The following is an 18808-nucleotide window of genomic DNA, read 5'->3' as shown; positions in this document are numbered from 1 at the left end:
GAGGTCTGAAATGTCTTCAGGTGTCATTGAGGTCGCAGATGTCTTCAGGTGTCATTGAAGTCTGAGATGTCTTCAGGTGTCATTGCATACTGCTCTCCACTCGGTCGCGCCTTTTTGTATTTTTCAGGGTGCAGCTCTCATAACCTTCTCATTGTCTTATACATCTCTGCAGTATGACGGAAGTAATGAATACGTGTGAACCTGGGATGGAAGAGTTTACGCTTAGTGCAACGTCCGGGGCTGAAGGACATGCGGTTCAGGTAAGGTCCGTACTTTTTTTTACACACATGGAGCTTTTGGGTTCATTTTAAAGATTTTACAGTTCGGCACAAACTTAGAGGCGGCCTCATGACGTGGATTTTATCAGGACCTGATTATGAAGATAACTCGACATGAAGGACCTGGTGCCTTTTTGCACACACTCAGCCCGTACCCCATAGTGTCCTCCTCTGTAGTGCCAACAAAAATGTAGGCGACTTTTACTGGGACACGTCTTCTCTAAGTGCCATAAGTAGAACATGAGACAAGTAAAATAGATGATATATATTTTGTCTGTTATTTCTTTCCTTAAAAAATGAAGGTGTCATTGTCATGTACCGTGTCATTATCCTATTCCAGATCTTTCCGGATTCCCATGACAAGCATCCAAAACTGACAAAGCGATTACCATCGATAGTGGTGGAGCCCACAGAATCTGGGGACGTAGAGAGCGGAGAACTCCGCTGGCCTCCTGAGGACATCCCACCCACAGATGACAAACGAGAGGCAAAATCATGCCAAGGATGTTCAGATATCGGAGGTAAGAGCAAACGTGGTCTTCACTGGCCTAGAACACAGGACATACAATTGTGTATACTATGTATCTTGACTCTGCAGTACCACAAATGCATTGAAAACAATGGAAGGCCTGTAATACTTACACATTCCTGTAATGGTTCCACAAAAGAAACAAGTATTTACACTGATCTGGTTGTCCCAACCTTCTCAGTCACTTAAACTCTAAGGTAACCTAAAATCCTGTATTGTACTCCAGAGCTACACTCACTATCCTGCTGGTGCAGTCACTGTGTACATACATTACATTACATTACTGATCCTGAGTTAAATCCTGTATTATACCCCAGAGCTGCACTCCCTATTCTGCTGGTGCAGTCACTGTGTACATATATTACATTCCTGATCCTGAGTTACATCCTGTATTATACCCCAGAGCTGCACTCACTATTCTGCTGGTGCATTCACTGTGTACATACATTACTGATCCTGAGTTACATTCTGGATAATACTCCAGAGCTGCACTCACTATTTTGCTGGTGCAGTCACTGTGTACATATATTACAATACTGATCCTGAGTTACATCCTGTATTATATCCCAGAGCTGCACTCACTATTCTGCTGGTGCAGTCTCTGTGTACATACATTACATTACTGATCCTGAGTTACCTCCTGTATTATACCCCAGAGCTGCACTCACTATTCTGCTGGTGCAATCAGTGTACATACATTACATTACTGATCCTGAGTTACATCCTGTATTATACCCCAGAGCTACACTCACTATTCTGCTGGTGCAGTCACTGTGTACATACATTACATTACTGATCCTGAGTTACATCCTGTATTATATCCCAGAGCTACACTCACTATTCTGCTGGTGCAGTCTCTGTGTACATACATTACATTACTGATCCTGAGTTACCTCCTGTATTATACCCCAGAGCTGCACTCACTATTCTGCTGGTGCAGTCAGTGTACATACATTACATTACTGATCCTGAGTTACATCCTGTATTATACCCCAGAGCTACACTCACTATTCTACTGGTGCAGTCACTGTGTACATACATTACATTACTGATCCTGAGTTACATCCTGTATTATACCCAAGCTTCTGCTTCTGTGGACTTTTTGGGCACTGCATGATTGCCCATCCCACCACTGATACATAATGAAGATCCTTGGTTCAGGACTGGTCAATCATCTCCTGCCTAAAGTGGAAAACCTGATCAATTCTGATACATGGTAATAAAATTTAATTAGACACAATTTCCTTCCTAAAGGTACCTTCACATTAAGCGACGCTGCAGCGATAGCGACAACGATGCCGATCGCTGCAGCGTCGCTGTTTGATCGCTGGAGAGCTGTCACACAGACCGCTCTCCAGCGACCAACGATGCCGAGGTCCCCGGGTAACCAGGGTAAACATCGGGTTACTAAGCGCAGGGCCGCGCTTAGTAACCCGATGTTTACCCTGGTTACCAGCGTAAAATGTAAAAAAAAAAAACAGTACATACTTACATTCGCGTCCCCCGGCGTCCGCTTCCTGCACTGACTGAGCGCCGGCCCTAACAGCAGAGCGGTGACGTCACCGCTGTGCTGTACTTTCACTTTCACTTTACGGCGCTCAGTCAGTGTGGGAAGCGGACGCCGGGGGACGCGAAGGTGAGTATGTACTGTTTTGTTTTTTTACATTTTACACTGGTAACCAGGGTAAACATCGGGTTACTAAGCGCGGCCCTGCGCTTAGTAACCCGATGTTTACCCTGGTAACCAGTGTAAAACATCGCTGGTATCGTTGCTTTTGGTGTCAAACACGACGATACACGCCGATCTGACGACCAAATAAAGTTCTGAACTTTGTTCAATGACCAGCGATATCACAGCAGGATCCTGATCGCTGCTGCGTGTCAAACTAAACGATATCGCTAGCCAGGACGCTGCAATGTCACGGATCGCTAGCGATATCGTTTAGTGTGAAGGTACCTTAAATACATTGTATCCGTGTCAGAGAAGAACGGGAATCAGAGTCCTAAATCACAGATCATCCCATTACCCGCACAGTTGGGAGCTCTGTGAATATTTGAACAAGAGAATAAATGGAAATTGTGAAAGCAGGGAAATCGCTCATTACACACGGGGAGCGATGTGCAAACAAGCGGCTGAGCGGCAGCAGCATCGACTTGCGAGTGCACATACAGCGCTGAAGAGGGGACTGAGGACAGTGCTAGAGCATCAATTCTACTGGAATCCGTGACAGTGTAAAAAGGAAATAAATAAGAAAGTCAAATTCTGTTATTATTTTTATTATTATTTTGTTATTTCTTGTAATATTAAATTATTATTATGTATTTAAATTATTATTTAATTTAATTTATTATTAGTAGTAGTAGTAGTAGTATTATTATTATATTTCATACTGATTATATTTATTCACATTTATTTTAATTATTTATTATTGTTTTATTTAATGTTAATGATACATTGTGATATTAGTTTTATAATAACATAATAAATATAAATAAATGAAATATTTAAAATAAATTACAATAATATTAGTTTAATAATATACCGTAATACAATAAATTAGAATAACTTAATTTAACAATAGAAGACATAATACATTGTGTTATTAGTTTAATAAAATAATTAAATACAATAATAAAGAAATAAAATAAATTAGATTAATATTGGTTTAATATTAAAATAACACTAGAGATAATAAAATAATTGAAATAAATTAGAATAATTTTAATTTAATAATATAAATAACAATAACACATGCAAATATATGAGTGGATGCTAAATATTCTGCAGGGATACAATATATTATTGTATGGTGTAACAATGCTACTCACTTGGGAGCTAAATGAGTTATCACTGGAACTGTTTCTATTTAAAATCTGGCTGGTTTATTGCAGTCCTTATAAACCACTTGACAGGAAAACTCAAATGCAGCTTTTGTCCGGCACAAAATGAAACAAAGTAAAAAGTGTATACAGTAGGGCTGGTTATCCTACTTGGCACAGAGTCCAGCCATCTCCCCCAAATCTTCTACTGCTCACAATCAACCTGTCATTGCCAATTAGCTGTAGTACCCCACGATTCCCAGAAAGGCCCCAACTTGCTTTTTTGACAGTGCTTTCAGCCAGTTCGGGATTGCGTCCATGTTATTGATGTGGGGTTTGATTTCGCCTCTACCTAATACATATCCAAGGTATTTGGCCTCTTCTTTCCCAATATTACATTTTCTTGGATTTAAAGAGAACGCCGCCTTCCTGAGAGCATCAAACACCCCCTGGACCTTTCCCAGATGACTTCCCGAATCCGGGCTGATGATTACTATATTGTCCAGGTATGCCACAGCGTAATTCTTATGGGGTGCAAGGATCCGGTCCATGGTCCTCTGTAAGGTGGCCGGCACTCCCTGCAGTGCGAATGGCATCCAGATGTAATGGAGATTTGCCAGTATCCCTTTGTTAGATCCAAGATGGTTATGTATCTTGCCGGCCCAAGTCTCTTGATCAGCTCATCGACGCAGGGCATCGGATATGCGTCGAACTTGGAGATTTCGTTCAGCTTCCGATATTACCGAATTTCCATTCTCCATCGCGTTTTGGAACAAGGACCATCGGGTTAGCCTACCCACTCTTAGATTCCTCAATGGCAGCGAGATTCAGCATACAGTTCTCTTCCTTGGAGATCAGCTCTTGGTAGGCTTCTGGAATTTGGTAGGGCTTAGAATTTTCCTGCACATGGGATTCCGTCAGAACCTCGTGTTATATTACTTCAGTGCACCTCGGCAAATCTGAGAACAGGTCCCAGTTCTGCTGCAGCAATTCCAGACATTGCTGTTTTTGGGTCTTCAACTACGTTTCGGCTACTGTTACGTCTTCAATGTACTACTCTGGCTTAACCAGCAAGCATGAAGTTTCAATGGGATTCCTGTCTTGCCATGCCTTTATGGGTAGTGCACAAGGGGATTTCGGAAGTGAAAGGTGGGAACATTTATCTGGCAGGTGGGAAAGCACTTGCAATACCTTAGGATTTTCTGGTGACATCCGGGCCAATAGAACCTCCGCATGACCTATTCTTGAGTTTTGTTAATTCCCAGATGGCCACCCAAGACAACTGAATTGGCCATGTTCAACATCCTTCGTCTATAGAGTCCTGGTTTCAGGAATTATTCCAATATCTCCTCCCTCACCTTAGTAACCCTGTGCAATAAGTCCCCACTCAGTATGAAATAGGGAAACATGGTGTTAGCCCCCCGGCTCCTGTGCAATGCCGTTCATAACAGTTACCTTATTGAACGCTTCTTTTAGAGTTAGCTCCCTATGTTGGGTGGACCCAAAATTTTCTCCAGTCACCCCTATTTTAAGAATATTGGCCTCCAGGGATGCTATTTCCTCATCTCCTACAATTACACAGAAGGGAAAGCTGTCAGGCTCTGGAGTTAGTGAGACTTCTTTAAGGCCAGCCCATTTCTTACCTGAGCAATTGAGGTCCCTGCCCCTCCCCCACAAGTCCCAAAACAACACAATGTCCTGGCCTATGATAATCGGTTGCGATAAATCCTGGACCACGCCAACCTCATGGGACTCAGTACTTCGGCCTGTCGCAATCACCACTCTGGCCACTCGATAGTCTTAACATTCCCGTGAATGCAGTGTATGTCCACCTTCTTTCCTGGGATCAATTTGAGAGGGAGTGTGGCCCTCATGAGAGTCATCAAACTCACTGAGTGTGGTAGTCCCATTATTTGCAGACCATTCACTTTTACAGGAGAATCTTGCAGCCTCTAGTCTGGTGGACAGTCCACACTTCAAGCCAGATATGCGTAGAATGAACACCAGCGTCTCATCCTACAGTCCATTTGCTTGGTGGTTGGGGAGAACCGGCAGCCACATGACCTGGTTCAGTTCCAGCAAATTACCTCTTCCAATGAGACCCCCGGCATGGCCTCCGCCACCCCTTGGACTTTGGATGCCCCACCCCTTTTTATTCTCTGCCTCCTGACGTCACCCCCAGTACAGAGTGTGTTAGTTCCCCATGGAACCCTCAGCCCCTGATAACGTTCGACCAGTGCCAGCAAGTCATTAGCTTTCCAGGGACCTCACTTGGCAACTCAAAGTCTGCATCGGACTCGGAAGGGTGTGAACAAACTGGTCCATTACAACTCACTCTACCATCTGTGCTGGGGTAGAGGACTCCAGCTGCATCCACATTTGGAGGAGATGCAACAGATCAAACATTTGGGAGCAAGGGGATTTGTCATGGCGATGTGACCAGTGGCGGACCTGTTGTACCCTGACAGACATTGTCACTCCCAAGTGCGCCAAAATTTCTGTTTTCAATTTTGCATATTCTTTGATGTCATGTAAGGGTAAATCATAGTAAACCTTTTGTGGCTTCCCTGATAAGTATGGTTACCCTTTAAAAAATGGTTTAAAAGTCCTCAATGTCATCTCCAGGGATCATTTTCTGTAAGGCTTTCCTCGCCACTTTATGGATTGAAAAATCAATCTCCTGTTGTGCCAGCTGTTGCTACTATAGCTGTTGCTGCTGTAGCTATTGCTGCTGTAGCTGTTGTTAGTGCTGCTAGGCTTGCATCAGGTGTTTAATCAAGGTCCTTCATGCTGTCTGACGCTGCTTCTTGGCCTATAGCCGCTTTCACTCTCGACATGCAGTACTTCTTGAGCAGTCATACGTGTTCCCTGGGAATGCTGCCCGCACTTCTAACACCAAATGTAACAATGCTACTCACTTGGGAGCGATATGAGGTATCACAGGAACCGTTTCTATTTAAAAGTCTGGATGGCTTATTGCAGTCCTCATAAACCACATCACAGGAAAACAAATACAGCCCTTTTCTGGCACAAAGTGAAACAAACTAAAAAGTCCATACAATAGTGCTGGTTTGCCCACTTGGCACAGAGTCCAGTTTACTAGTCCTTTAGTAAAGCCACACAATCCAGAAGGTCTGCAACCTCCACACACACAGTGACTGTGTGGGACAATTTGGCCTCATTTTACAAAGTGAGCCACACCCAAGGCTGGAGATATGGTGAGCAGCTGTCTCCCCCAACTTTTCAGCTGCTCACAATAAACCTGTCATGGCCAATTAACCCCTTGCAGTGTATATGCTACTTGTACTAAAGCATTACTCCAGGTTTATTTGTTATCCACTATGTGTCCAACAACCTACATATAATGGTTATGAGATACTGTATATTGGAGAGATATGATATATTATGAAGAGCCATGAGATATTCTGCAGGCGTAAAAGATCTTTCTAGGGATACGATATATTCCGCAGGGATGTGAGATGTTCTGCAGGAGTGTCATCTAGGGATGTTACATATTGTGCTCTATGCCAGGGGTAGGAGATGTTACAGAAGAACATGGGATATTATATCCGGTGATTACTAGGTCATCCCCTGTCTTCTGAGGGCCCCGTCATATGTGAGAGCTGATCTGCTGGTGATTCAGCTGTAAATCTTGCAAAGATTAAAGCGAATGAGTTTTAACAGGCAGAAAGAAAGATTCACAGAAACGCCACTGATTATAGGATTTAACGATTTCACAAAATGTGGGATTTCTGGAAACGCACAGTCTGTCTTCTTGGCCCGAAACAAAAGAGGTCAAGAGGGGATTTTAAGATATATTATACAAGAGAGAGATTTTACTGTGAACTGGCAAGTCAGCCGTGGTGGGAACGCGACGCTCGCACCGCAGCTTGCTGCCACATACCAGATGACAATGCAGCAATTATATTCCCAGCCAAAGAGATACAATTACACTCAGATGTAACATAACTTGATCGTCAGGAAGAAGCCAATATTCTCAAAAGCGGAGGATTCCTCTTAATAAAAAGTTCTTGACATAATATACTTCTGAGCTGCATTCACAGTTCAGAGCTAATATCGTCTACCAAATCCTGCATGTTCTGTTCTGGCAAAAAGCTTCTTCTACTAAGTTTTATCCTGACCCCTGTGTGATAGGTTCTCTGCTAAGCATTTAGAGGAGTTTCTGACAACAAGCATGCAAACTGTTTTAAAAACCAACAGTGGAATAGTGAGCGCAGCTCTGGAGTATAATACAGAAGATAACGCAGGATCATTACAGGATAAGTAATGTAGTGAGTACGGCTCAGGGGTATAATACAGGATGTAACTCAGGGTCAGTAATGTAATGTATGTACACAGTGACTGCACCAGCAGAATAGTGAGTGCAGCTCAGGCGTATAATACAGGATGTAACTCAGGATCAGTAATGTAATGTATGTACACAGTGACTGCACCAGCAGAATAGTGAGTGCAGCTCAGGGGTGTAATACAGGATGTAACTCAGGATCAGTAATGTAATGTATGTACACAGTGACTGCACCAGCAGAATAGCGAGTGCTGCTCAGGGGTATAATACAGGATGTAACTCAGGATCAGTGATGGTGACAGAGGTTGGAGCCCCAGCAGTCAGTAAATGATGCCCTATGCTATGGATGTAGTTGCAGTTCTGGGAAAACACTTTTAATGTCTTTTAGGGTTATCTGAGGGGTTGACACACTCAGCTGCTTGCAGAGGTAAGCACAGGATCGACTCTTGTGGTAAATCAGCTGCTGGTTTAATAAAGCACAGCATAAACCGTAGCAGGGTTGAACAAAGTAAACATGGCCTTTCTGGCCTAATAACAAAACAAAGATAAAGTTCAGTTGAGTCCTTTTTCCTGCAGGATTCACCTGCAGGGAACACACAGAATCCTCAGCTCCTCCTGGAGCCACGTCTGGAGACTTTCCTCTCCAAACACACAACAGAGAAAAAAAAACTGGCTCAACATTTAACTCCCCAACCACTGCCTTGAGGTGGAGATATGGGGAGTAGGCGTCCCACCCATCTTTGACCTACTCACCTAAAAGAGTAGCCCCTTCAGCACATAGCATGCCGGAGAGAAACTTATGGATTTCTAGATCAGGAAAGAAAGCAATCTTAATGACACATATCTCCCCTCACATACAGTGCCAGTGACCCTGTCACATTGCCCCCCCACCCTCTGCCCAAAGCCGGGGGTTTTGGCACCTTCAGACACCAAACAGGGGATTCTGGAGAGAGCATCCACGTTACCATGTAACTTGCCTGGTCTATGCTTTATGAGGAAACTGAAATCTTGAAGGGCTGAGAACCACCTAGTCACACAGCCATTATTACTAGTGATGAGCGAGTATACTCGTTGCTCGGGTTTTCCCGAGCATGCTCGGGTGGTCTCCGAGTATTTGTTAGTGCTCGGAGATTGCAATTTTGTTGACGCAGCTGCATGATTTACAGCTGCTAGACAGCTTGAATACATGTGGGGATTCCCTAGCAACCAGGCAACCCCCACATGTACTCAGGCTGACAAAAAAAACTAAATCTCCGAGCACTAACAAATACTTGGAGACCACACGAGCATGCTCGGGAAAACCCGAGCAACAAGTACACTCGCTCATCACTAATTATTACCCTTCTTTTATCTCTTAACCATCTCAGAGGGGCATGGTCTGACACTAGTTTGAACTTTCGGCCTAGTAGGTAATATTTCAGTGTATCTATGGCCCATTATATGTCTAAGCACTCCTTCTCGACAATAGCATAATTGTTCTCACAGGCATAGTTTCTGGCTCAGATAAAGGATAGGATGCTGTTCCCCATTTATTTCCTGAGACAGCACGGCTCCCAACCTGACTTCTGAAGCATCCGCCTGGACCACAAATTCTTTTGTAAATTCCAGGGCGACCAGAACTGGATGTTTACACAGCGCCTGCTTCAGCTCTTGAAACGCCATCTCTGTGTCAGGAGTCCATTTAACCATCATCGACTTAGTGCCTTTAAGGAGATCCGTTAATGGTGTGTCAATTATGGTGAAACTTATGGATAAACTGCCGATAATACCCCCCAATTCCAAGAAACTTCCTCACTTGCTTCTTGGAAAGTGGTTGCGGCCATTTCTGAATTGCCTCGATCTTGTTTAACTGTGGCTTGATTTCTCCTATCCTGACAACGTAGCCTAAGTGCGTCCTCTTCCTTCCTATGGCACCCTTTTTCAGATTTACGGTAAACCCAGCTTTTCTTAATGCATCCAGGATCGCCTGTACCTTTGGTAGATGACTACTCCAGTCAGGGCTGAAGATCACTATGTCATCAAGGTATGCCGCAGCCAACTTCTTATGTAGAGCCAAGATCCGATTCATCGCCCTCTGGAAGATAGCTGGGGCCCCCTGCAGTCCGGAGGGCATTCTGATGTATTGGAAACACTCACCAGGCGTCGAGAAGGCCGTCTTCTCCTTGGCACTCTGGGACATGGGGATCTGCCAGTAGTCCTTTTTCAGGTCAAGGGTTGTAATATACATTGCGGGCCCAAGTCGTTTAAAGAGTTCGTCCACGCAGTGCATTGGATACGCATCACAACTGGAGACGTCATTAAGCCTGCGGTATTCATTACAAAACTGCCACTCACCGTCAGGATTCGGCACGAGGACAATGGGACTCAACCATCCATTTTTTTACGCCTCTATCACACCAATGTCTAGCATTCTCTTAACCTCCTTTGAAATTATCTCCTGCCATGCTTCGGGAATTCTCTAGGGCTTTAGGTTCACCCTTACATGTTAACGCGTTGTGCTCCACCACCTGTGTACGCCCTGGCAGGTGGTCCCTGGGCTGGAACTGCCACAACCTTGCTGATTGGTTATATACCTTTGCCTGGGCCTTCTGGGCCTGGAGAAGATGCTCCTTCACGATAGGCATTACTTTTGCCATCCTCTCCTTCAACCGGGTGACATGCTCATTGACGCTCCGGTGTGGCTTGACCTCAGCTACCCAGGATTCCTTGGCAATGTCCAGGAGCCCTCGTGGATGTCTACCGTACAAGAGCTTGAATGGTGAGAAGCCAGTGGAGGCTTGAGGAACTTCTCTGATAGAGAATAGCAGAAATGGAAGCAGATAGTCCCAGTCTCCACCGTCCTTCTCAATGACCTTCTTGAGCATGGCCTTCAAGGTCTTATTGAAGCGCTCTATCAAGCCATCAGTCTGCGGATGATAAACCACGGTTCGCAGCTGGGCAATCTGGAGGACTGTATACAACTCTCTCATCAGTTCTGTCATGAAGGGGGTTCCGTCAAAATCTCTTTTGGCTGGCCCGTCCTAGCAAAGATATGGACAAGCTCCCGGGCAATACTCTTAGCCGAAGAGCATCTTAGTGGCATTACTTCAGGTTCCATAGTCCATGACCACTAGGATGTACTGATGGCCCTGTGCAGACTTAACTAGGGGACCTACTAGGTCCATGGCAATCCTCTGAAAGGGGACTGCTATCACAAGTAACAGGACTAATGGTCTTCGTAAATGAGAAGTTGGAGCAGTTATCTGACGAGGTGTGGCAAGACCTACAATAATTTAGGATCTCTCAGTAACATCCTGGCCAATAGAACCTCCGCATTAACCTCTTCTGAGTTTTCTCTACCCCCAGATGTCCCCCCAAAACATGTGAATGAGCAATGTCTAAAACTCTCCGCCGGTAAGGTCCTGAAACTAACAGCTGCTCCTCAATCTCACCTTCCCTCCGTTTGGTCACCCAACACAATAAATCGCCATTAACGGCAAATTGTGGGGACCTGGTGTGAGCCCCTGTCTCTTGAGCAACTCCATTACATACGGTAACATTATCAGTATTATTATTATTATTATTATTATTATTAAATGCCCCCTCTCGTCCCCCTCTCCAGCGAGGACACATAGGGAAAACTCCTCCATCTTTGTTTTTGATGGAATCTCTTCCAGAGGGACCTGGCTTTTGTCCGGGACACTCTGTGCAGCCCCCATTTGCCACAAGTTCCAAAATAGTGAAAAATCCCACCCCAGTATGACAGGATGGATACATTCTTTACTACCCCAACCTCATGGGACGAAGTACCACAGTCTGTTCCCATGGTCACTCTGGCTACAGGGTAGTCCCTGGTTAGCGTCACAAGACTTCCGAAGTCCAAAAGTCCAAGACCTATTACCCCATTGAATGACACGGTACCCGACTGCGGCTCTTTGCCAGGTTGACTATCCACACTGCAGGCCGGATAGGCGTAGTAGCAACTGCAGTGCATTGCACTGGTTCAGGGGACATATGACACCGGGCGGCTACGTGTCCAGGATTGTGACATTGCTGACAGACCACATCCTTAGCAGCCTTAGAGGACCCCTCATCGGGATTGGGATGCCCCCCCCCCCCGATTTGTGGGTCTAGCCACCCTTAGTGGTGAGCCCACCCCCCCTTTGGGTATCCCAGTACTTAGAAGTGACGATGTCTGGTTTTCTGAGAAGCTTCTCAACATCTTGGTATCTCTCAACCAGGCCAACCAGGTTGTCCGTATTCTAGGGGTCGTCCTGAGCAACCCAGGTTTGTATTGGCCTGGGAAAGGAGTGGATGGACCTGTCCATCACCACCTGCTTGACCATCTTTGCAGGAGTGGAAGTCTCTGGCTGCAGCCACTTTTGGACTAGGTGCAACAAATTACAAACATCTGAGAGTGAGGGGGTTTATCGTCAGCATACTCCCAGCGGTGGACTCCCTGAGCTCTAATGGACATAGTTACTGCCAAAATATTGGTTTTTAATTTGGCGTATTTTTGGCATCCTGTAATGCTAAGTCATAATACGCCTTTTGGGGTTCGCCTGTCCAATATGGCGCCAGCATCTCCGTCCACTGCTCTTTCAGAAGTTTCTCCCATTCAGCCACATCTCGAAAACAGACAGAAAAGCTTCCACATCACCCCCGGGGTCTTTTTCTGCATGGCTCGTCTCACCATTTTACGGACGTACGAGTCATCACCTGGAGTTGGCCAGGAGACCGTCGGCCTGCCACGCCTCTGCGAAGAGTTCCATTTGCCACATTAGCGCCTCCTGTTGCTGTTGTTGGAGCTGTTGTGCAAACACTTTATTCATCTCCTGTTGTGCCATTTGCTGCTGTGAACTGGCCAGCTGTTGATGTTGTTGGACCTGAACCAGATGCTTCACAAGCTCCTCCATGCTGCTGGAGATCTCGTGTTGGATGGTGGATTTTACCCAGGACATGCAGTTGTCAACAGCTTTTATGCGTGTTCCTGGAACGCTGCCTGCATTTTAAACACCACGTGTGAGGGGTTGACTCACTTTGCTGCTTGCAGAGGTAAAATCAGGAACGCTTCTTGTGGTAAATCACCTGCTGGTTAATTAAAGCACAGCATAAACCGTAGCAGGGTTGAACAAAGTAAATGTGGCTTTTCTGGCCTAGTGGCCAATGAAAACAAAGATAAAGTTCAATAGTGTCCCTTTTCCTGTAAGATTCATCCGCAGGGAACACCCAAAGTCATCAGCTCCTCCTGGAGACAGGTCTGGAGTCTTTCCTCTCCAAACATACAGCAGAGGGATAAAAGAGAAAACAGTGGCTCAACATTTAAGGCTACTTTCACACTAGCGTTGCGCACTGCACGTCGCAATGCGTCGTTTTGTAGAAAAAACTCATCCTGCAAAATTGCTTGCAGGATGCGTTTTTCTCCATAGACTTGCATTAGCGACGCAGTGCGACGGATTGCCACACGTCGCAACCGTCGTGCGACGGTTGCATCGTGTTGCGTCGGACCAAAAAAACATTACATGTAACGTTTTTTGGTGCGTCGTGCCCGCCATTTCCGACCTCCCATGCGCGGCCGGAACTCTGCCCCCGCCTCCCTGGACATCACAATGGGGCAGCGGATGCGTTTTAAAACTGTATCCGCTGCCACCGTTGTGTTTTCTACTCACAGTTTGCGTCGGTACGTCGCATTGCGACGTGCGTTGTACGATGCTAGTGTGAAAGTAGCCTAACTCCCCAGACACTACCTTGAGGTGGAGATATGGTGAGTAGGCATCCCACCCATCTTTCACCTACTCACTAAAAACCTGACCCTTATCATGGCTAGTTAACCCCTTCAGCACATAGGATGCTGGGGATAAATGTATGGGTTTCTATAGATCAGGGAAGAAAGCAATCTTCGTGACACATATCTCCCCTCATATACCGTGCAAGTTACCCTGTCACAGTTTATATTAAAGCTTCATCAGTTTATAATAAAAAGTTCTGCGACTTTCTTTTATTTGTTTTTTATTTTCTTACCCTTTTCAAGATATCTGCTCGCTGTTAGTAAATGAGCACAATTCTTTTTTGTCCAGAGACTAAAGAAATACTTTGCACAGCTGAGGCTTTGTCACAATACCATCCAGCCCTGAAAATCCTCTTCATTGTTCTCTCCATATTATATGTATTTGGGATAGTGGGATGCAGGGCCGGCTCCAGGTTTTCATGGGCCCTGGGCGAAAGAGTTCCGGTGGGCCCCTTTAACACATACCACAATTCATAATGCACGGATACGGCAGAGAAATATAGGTATAGTTCAATGCCAAAGATTTCACTTACTTCTTACATTACATGAGTGATATCTGTCATGATCTCTGCAGGCAGAGATCATAGCAAGCCTATAGAGGGACAAGCTCTCGGAAGATGTAACTATACTGACCATGAACTAAGCCTGCCGCGCAACTAGAAATAGCCAGGTAGCATTTCCTATTTATCGCTAGATGCCCAGCTCTGGCCTAAGACCTAAATAGCTAGCAGAGGGAAATATAAGACCTGGCTCACCTCTAGAGAAATATTCCAAAGAAGACAGTAGCCCCCCACATATAATGACGGTGAGTTCAGATGAAACAACAAACGCAGCAGGAAAATAGTCTTAGCAAATTTGAGGTCCGCTTACTAGATAGCAGAAGACAGATAGTATACTTTCATGGTCAGCAGAAAAACACTAACAAAACACCATCCAGAGATTACCTTAAACTCTGGCATTAACTCATAACGCCAGAGTAGCAATCCCTGATCAACGAGAGCTTTCCAGACGCAGTAACAAAACTTCAGCTGTGAACTGGAACAAATAGGCAAAACAAAACATGGACAAAAGTCCAACTTATCTAGTAGTAGTCTAGAAGCAGGAACAAGCACTGAGAGGCATCAGATAACATTGTTGACCGGCAAGAAACCACCAGAGAAATGAGCTTAAATAGCGACACCCACTACTGATGGAACCAGGTGAAACAGGAAAGAGGATGACAAGTCCAATTCCACAAGCGGCCACCGGGGGAGCCCAGAATCCAAATTCACAACAGTACCCCCCCCTCAAGGAGGGGGCACCGAACCCTCACCAGATCCACCAGGGCGACCAGGATGAGCCCTATGGAAGGCACGAACAAGATCAGAAGCATGAACATCAGATGCATTGACCCAAGAATTATCCTCCTGGCCGTAACCCTTCCAGTTGACCAGATACTGGAGTCTCCGTCTGGAAACACGAGAGTCCAAAATTTTCTCCACAACGTACTCCAACTCACCCTCAACCAACACCGGAGCAGGAGGCTCAACTGAAGGTACCACAGGTACCTCATACCTGCGCAATAACGACCGATGAAAAACGTTATGAATGGAAAAGGACACAGGGAGGTCCAAACGGAAAGAAACAGGATTAAGAATCTCCAATATTCTATAAGGGCCGATGAACCGAGGTTTAAACTTAGGAGAAGAGACCCTCATAGGGACAAAACGAGAAGACAACCACACCAAATCTCCAACACAAAGCCGAGAACCAACACGACGATGACGGTTGGCAAAACGCTGAGTCTTCTCCTGGGACAACTTCAAATTGTCCATAACCTGCCCCCAGATGTGATGCAATCTCTCCACCACCGCATCCACTCCAGGACAATCCGAGGATTCCACCTGACCGGAGGAAAATCGAGGGTGAAACCCCGAATTACAGAAAAACGGGGACACCAAGGTGGAAGAGCTGGCCCGATTATTGAGGGCGAACTCTGCCAATGGCAAAAAAGCAACCCAATCATCCTGGTCAGCAGAGACAAAACACCTCAGATATGTCTCCAGGGTCTGATTAGTCCGCTCGGTCTGGCCATTAGTCTGAGGGTGAAAAGCAGATGAAAAAGACAAATCTATGCCCATCCTAGCACAGAATGCCCGCCAAAATCTAGACACAAATTGGGTACCTCTGTCAGAAACAATATTCTCAGGAATACCGTGCAATCGGACAACATTCTGAAAAAACAGAGGAACCAACTCAGAAGAAGAAGGCAACTTGGGCAGAGGAACCAAATGGCAACATCAGCGCCTTGTCTGGTCAAATCAGTCAGTGGTTTAACGACATCCGAAAAACCAGCAATAAATCGGCGGTAAAAGTTGGCAAAGCCCAAAAATCTCTGAAGACCCTTAAGAGAGGAGGGCTGAGTCCAGTCACAAATAGCTTGCACCTTGACGGGATCCATCTCAATGGAAGAGGGAGAAAAAATATACCCCAAAAAGGAAATTTTCTGGACCCCAAAAACGCACTTAGACCCCTTCACACATAAAGAATTAGACCGCAGAACCTGAAAAACTCTCCTGACCTGCTGGACATGAGAGTCCCAGTCATCAGAAAAAATCAGAATATCATCCAGATATATTATCATAAATTTATCCAGAAAATCGCGGAAAATATCATGCATAAAAGACTGGAAAACTGAAGGGGCATTAGAAAGACCAAAAGGCATGACCAAATACTCAAAGTGGCCCTCGGGCGTATTAAATGCGGTCTTCCACTCATCCCCCTGCCTGATCCGCACCAAATTATACGCCCCACGAAGATCAATTTTAGAGAACCACTTAGCACCCTCTATACGAGCAAACAAATCAGTAAGCAATGGCAATGGGTATTGATATTTAACAGTGATCTTATTCAGAAGCCGATAATCAATACATGGTCTCAAAGAGCCGTCTTTTTTTGAGACAAAGAAAAACCCAGCTCCCAAGGGAGAAGAAGATGGACGAATATGTCCCTTTTCCAAAGACTCCTTTATATATTCCCGCATAGCAGCATGTTCCGGCACAGACAGATTAAACAAACGACCCTTGGGATATTTACAACCCGGTATCAAATCTATGGCACAATCGCACTCACGGTGCGGAGGTAACGACCCAAGCTTGGGTTCGTCAAAGACATCTTGATAATCAGAGAGGAACTCAGGGACTTCAGAGGGAATGGACGACGAAATAGAAACCAAAGGTAAGTCCCCATGAATACCCTTACATCCCCAGCTCAACACAGACATTGCTCTCCAGTCCAAGACTGGGTTGTGAGACTGCAACCATGGCAATCCCAGTACCAAATCGTCATGTAAATTATACAGCACCAGGAAACGAATAATCTCCTGGTGATCCGGATTGATACGCATGGTTACTTGTGTCCAGTATTGTGGTTTATTATTAGCCAATGGGGTGGAGTCAATCCCCTTCAGAGGAATAAGAGTCTCCAAAGGCTCTAAATCAAAACCACAACGATTGGCAAAGGACCAATCCATAAGACTCAGAGCGGCGCCAGAGTCAACATAGGCGTCCGTGGCAATGGATGACAAAGAGCAAATCAGGGTTACAGACAAAATAAACTTAGACTGAATGGTGCCAATGGAAACAGACTTATCAAGCTTCTTTGTACGCCTAGAGCATGCTGATATAACATGAGTAGAATCCCCACAATAGAAACACAATCCATTCTTCCGTCTAAAATTCTGTCGCTCGCTCCTGGACAGAATTCTATCACACTGCATACTTTCTGGCGTCTTTTCCATAGACACCGCCAGATGGTGCACCGGTTTGCGCTCCCGCAGACGCCTATCAATCTGAATAGCCATTGTCATGGACTCATTCAGACCTGCAGGCACAGGGAACCCCACCATAACATCCTTAACGGCATCAGAGAGACCTTCTCTGAAAGTTGCCGCCAAGGCGCACTCATTCCACTGAGTAAGCACAGACCATTTACGGAATTTTTGGCAGAAAACTTCAGCTTCGTCTTGCCCCTGAGATAGTGCCATCAAAGTTTTTTCTGCCTGAAGTTCCAAATGAGGTTCCTCATAAAGCAAGCCCAAGGCCAGAAAAAACGCATCCACATCGCGTAACGCAGGATCCCCTGCTGGCAATGAGAAGGCCCAATCTTGAGGGTCACCCCTGAGCAAGGAAATCACAATCCTAACCTGCTGAGCAGGGTCTCCAGCTGAACGAGACTTCAGGGACAAATAAAGCTTACAATTATTTCGGAAATTCTGGAAGCTAGCTCTATTCCCTGTGAAGAACTCCGGCAAAGGAATTCTCGGCTCAGATACCGGAGCATGTACCACAAAATCTTGTAAATTTTGTACTTTCGTGATGAGATTATTCAAACCCGCAGTTACACTCTGGAGATCCATTATTGTCAGGTGCACACAGAGCCATACAGAGATTAGGAGGAGAGAGAGAAAAAAGACTGCAGCAAGGCAGACTGGAGGAAAAAAAAAAAAAAAAAAAAAAAATTCCAGCAGACTTCTTATAACTCTCCTTTCTCAACCTGGGTCTTTAACACTTTATTGGCCGGTCAAACTGTCATGATCTCTGCAGGCAGAGATCATAGCAAGCCTATAGAGGGACAAGCTCTCGGAAGATGTAACTATACTGACCATGAACTAAGCCTGCCGCGCAACTAGAAATAGCCAGGTAGCATTTCCTATTTATCGCTAGATGCCCAGCTCTGGCCTAAGACCTAAATAGCTAGCAGAGGGAAATATAAGACCTGGCTCACCTCTAGAGAAATATTCCAAAGAAGACAGTAGCCCCCCACATATAATGACGGTGAGTTCAGATGAAACAACAAACGCAGCAGGAAAATAGTCTTAGCAAATTTGAGGTCCGCTTACTAGATAGCAGAAGACAGATAGTATACTTTCATGGTCAGCAGAAAAACACTAACAAAACACCATCCAGAGATTACCTTAAACTCTGGCATTAACTCATAACGCCAGAGTAGCAATCCCTGATCAACGAGAGCTTTCCAGACGCAGTAACAAAACTTCAGCTGTGAACTGGAACAAATAGGCAAAACAAAACATGGACAAAAGTCCAACTTATCTAGTAGTAGTCTAGAAG

General features: G+C 45.2%; 1 protein-coding gene across 4 annotated transcripts in view; it reads left to right on the top strand.

The window, feature by feature from the left end:
• Positions 1-18808, top strand: part of LBHD2 (LBH domain containing 2) — a 90902-nt gene that overhangs the window by 66720 nt on the left and 5374 nt on the right. For all 4 annotated transcript variants that reach the window (XM_077251473.1, XM_077251386.1, XM_077251556.1 and 1 more), the window contains exons 2-3: positions 173-260; positions 619-799. In XM_077251473.1, coding sequence (XP_077107588.1) covers positions 174-260; positions 619-799 — 268 coding nt within the window. In that variant the 5' untranslated portion in view covers position 173. The remainder of the gene's footprint in view (positions 1-172; positions 261-618; positions 800-18808) is intronic.

The sequence above is a fragment of the Ranitomeya variabilis genome, chromosome 1, assembly GCF_051348905.1.
Source record: "Ranitomeya variabilis isolate aRanVar5 chromosome 1, aRanVar5.hap1, whole genome shotgun sequence".
Classification (NCBI taxonomy): domain Eukaryota; kingdom Metazoa; phylum Chordata; class Amphibia; order Anura; family Dendrobatidae; genus Ranitomeya; species Ranitomeya variabilis.
Note: the sequence above shows the minus strand (reverse complement) of the source record. Positions and strands in the feature narration are given on the sequence as shown.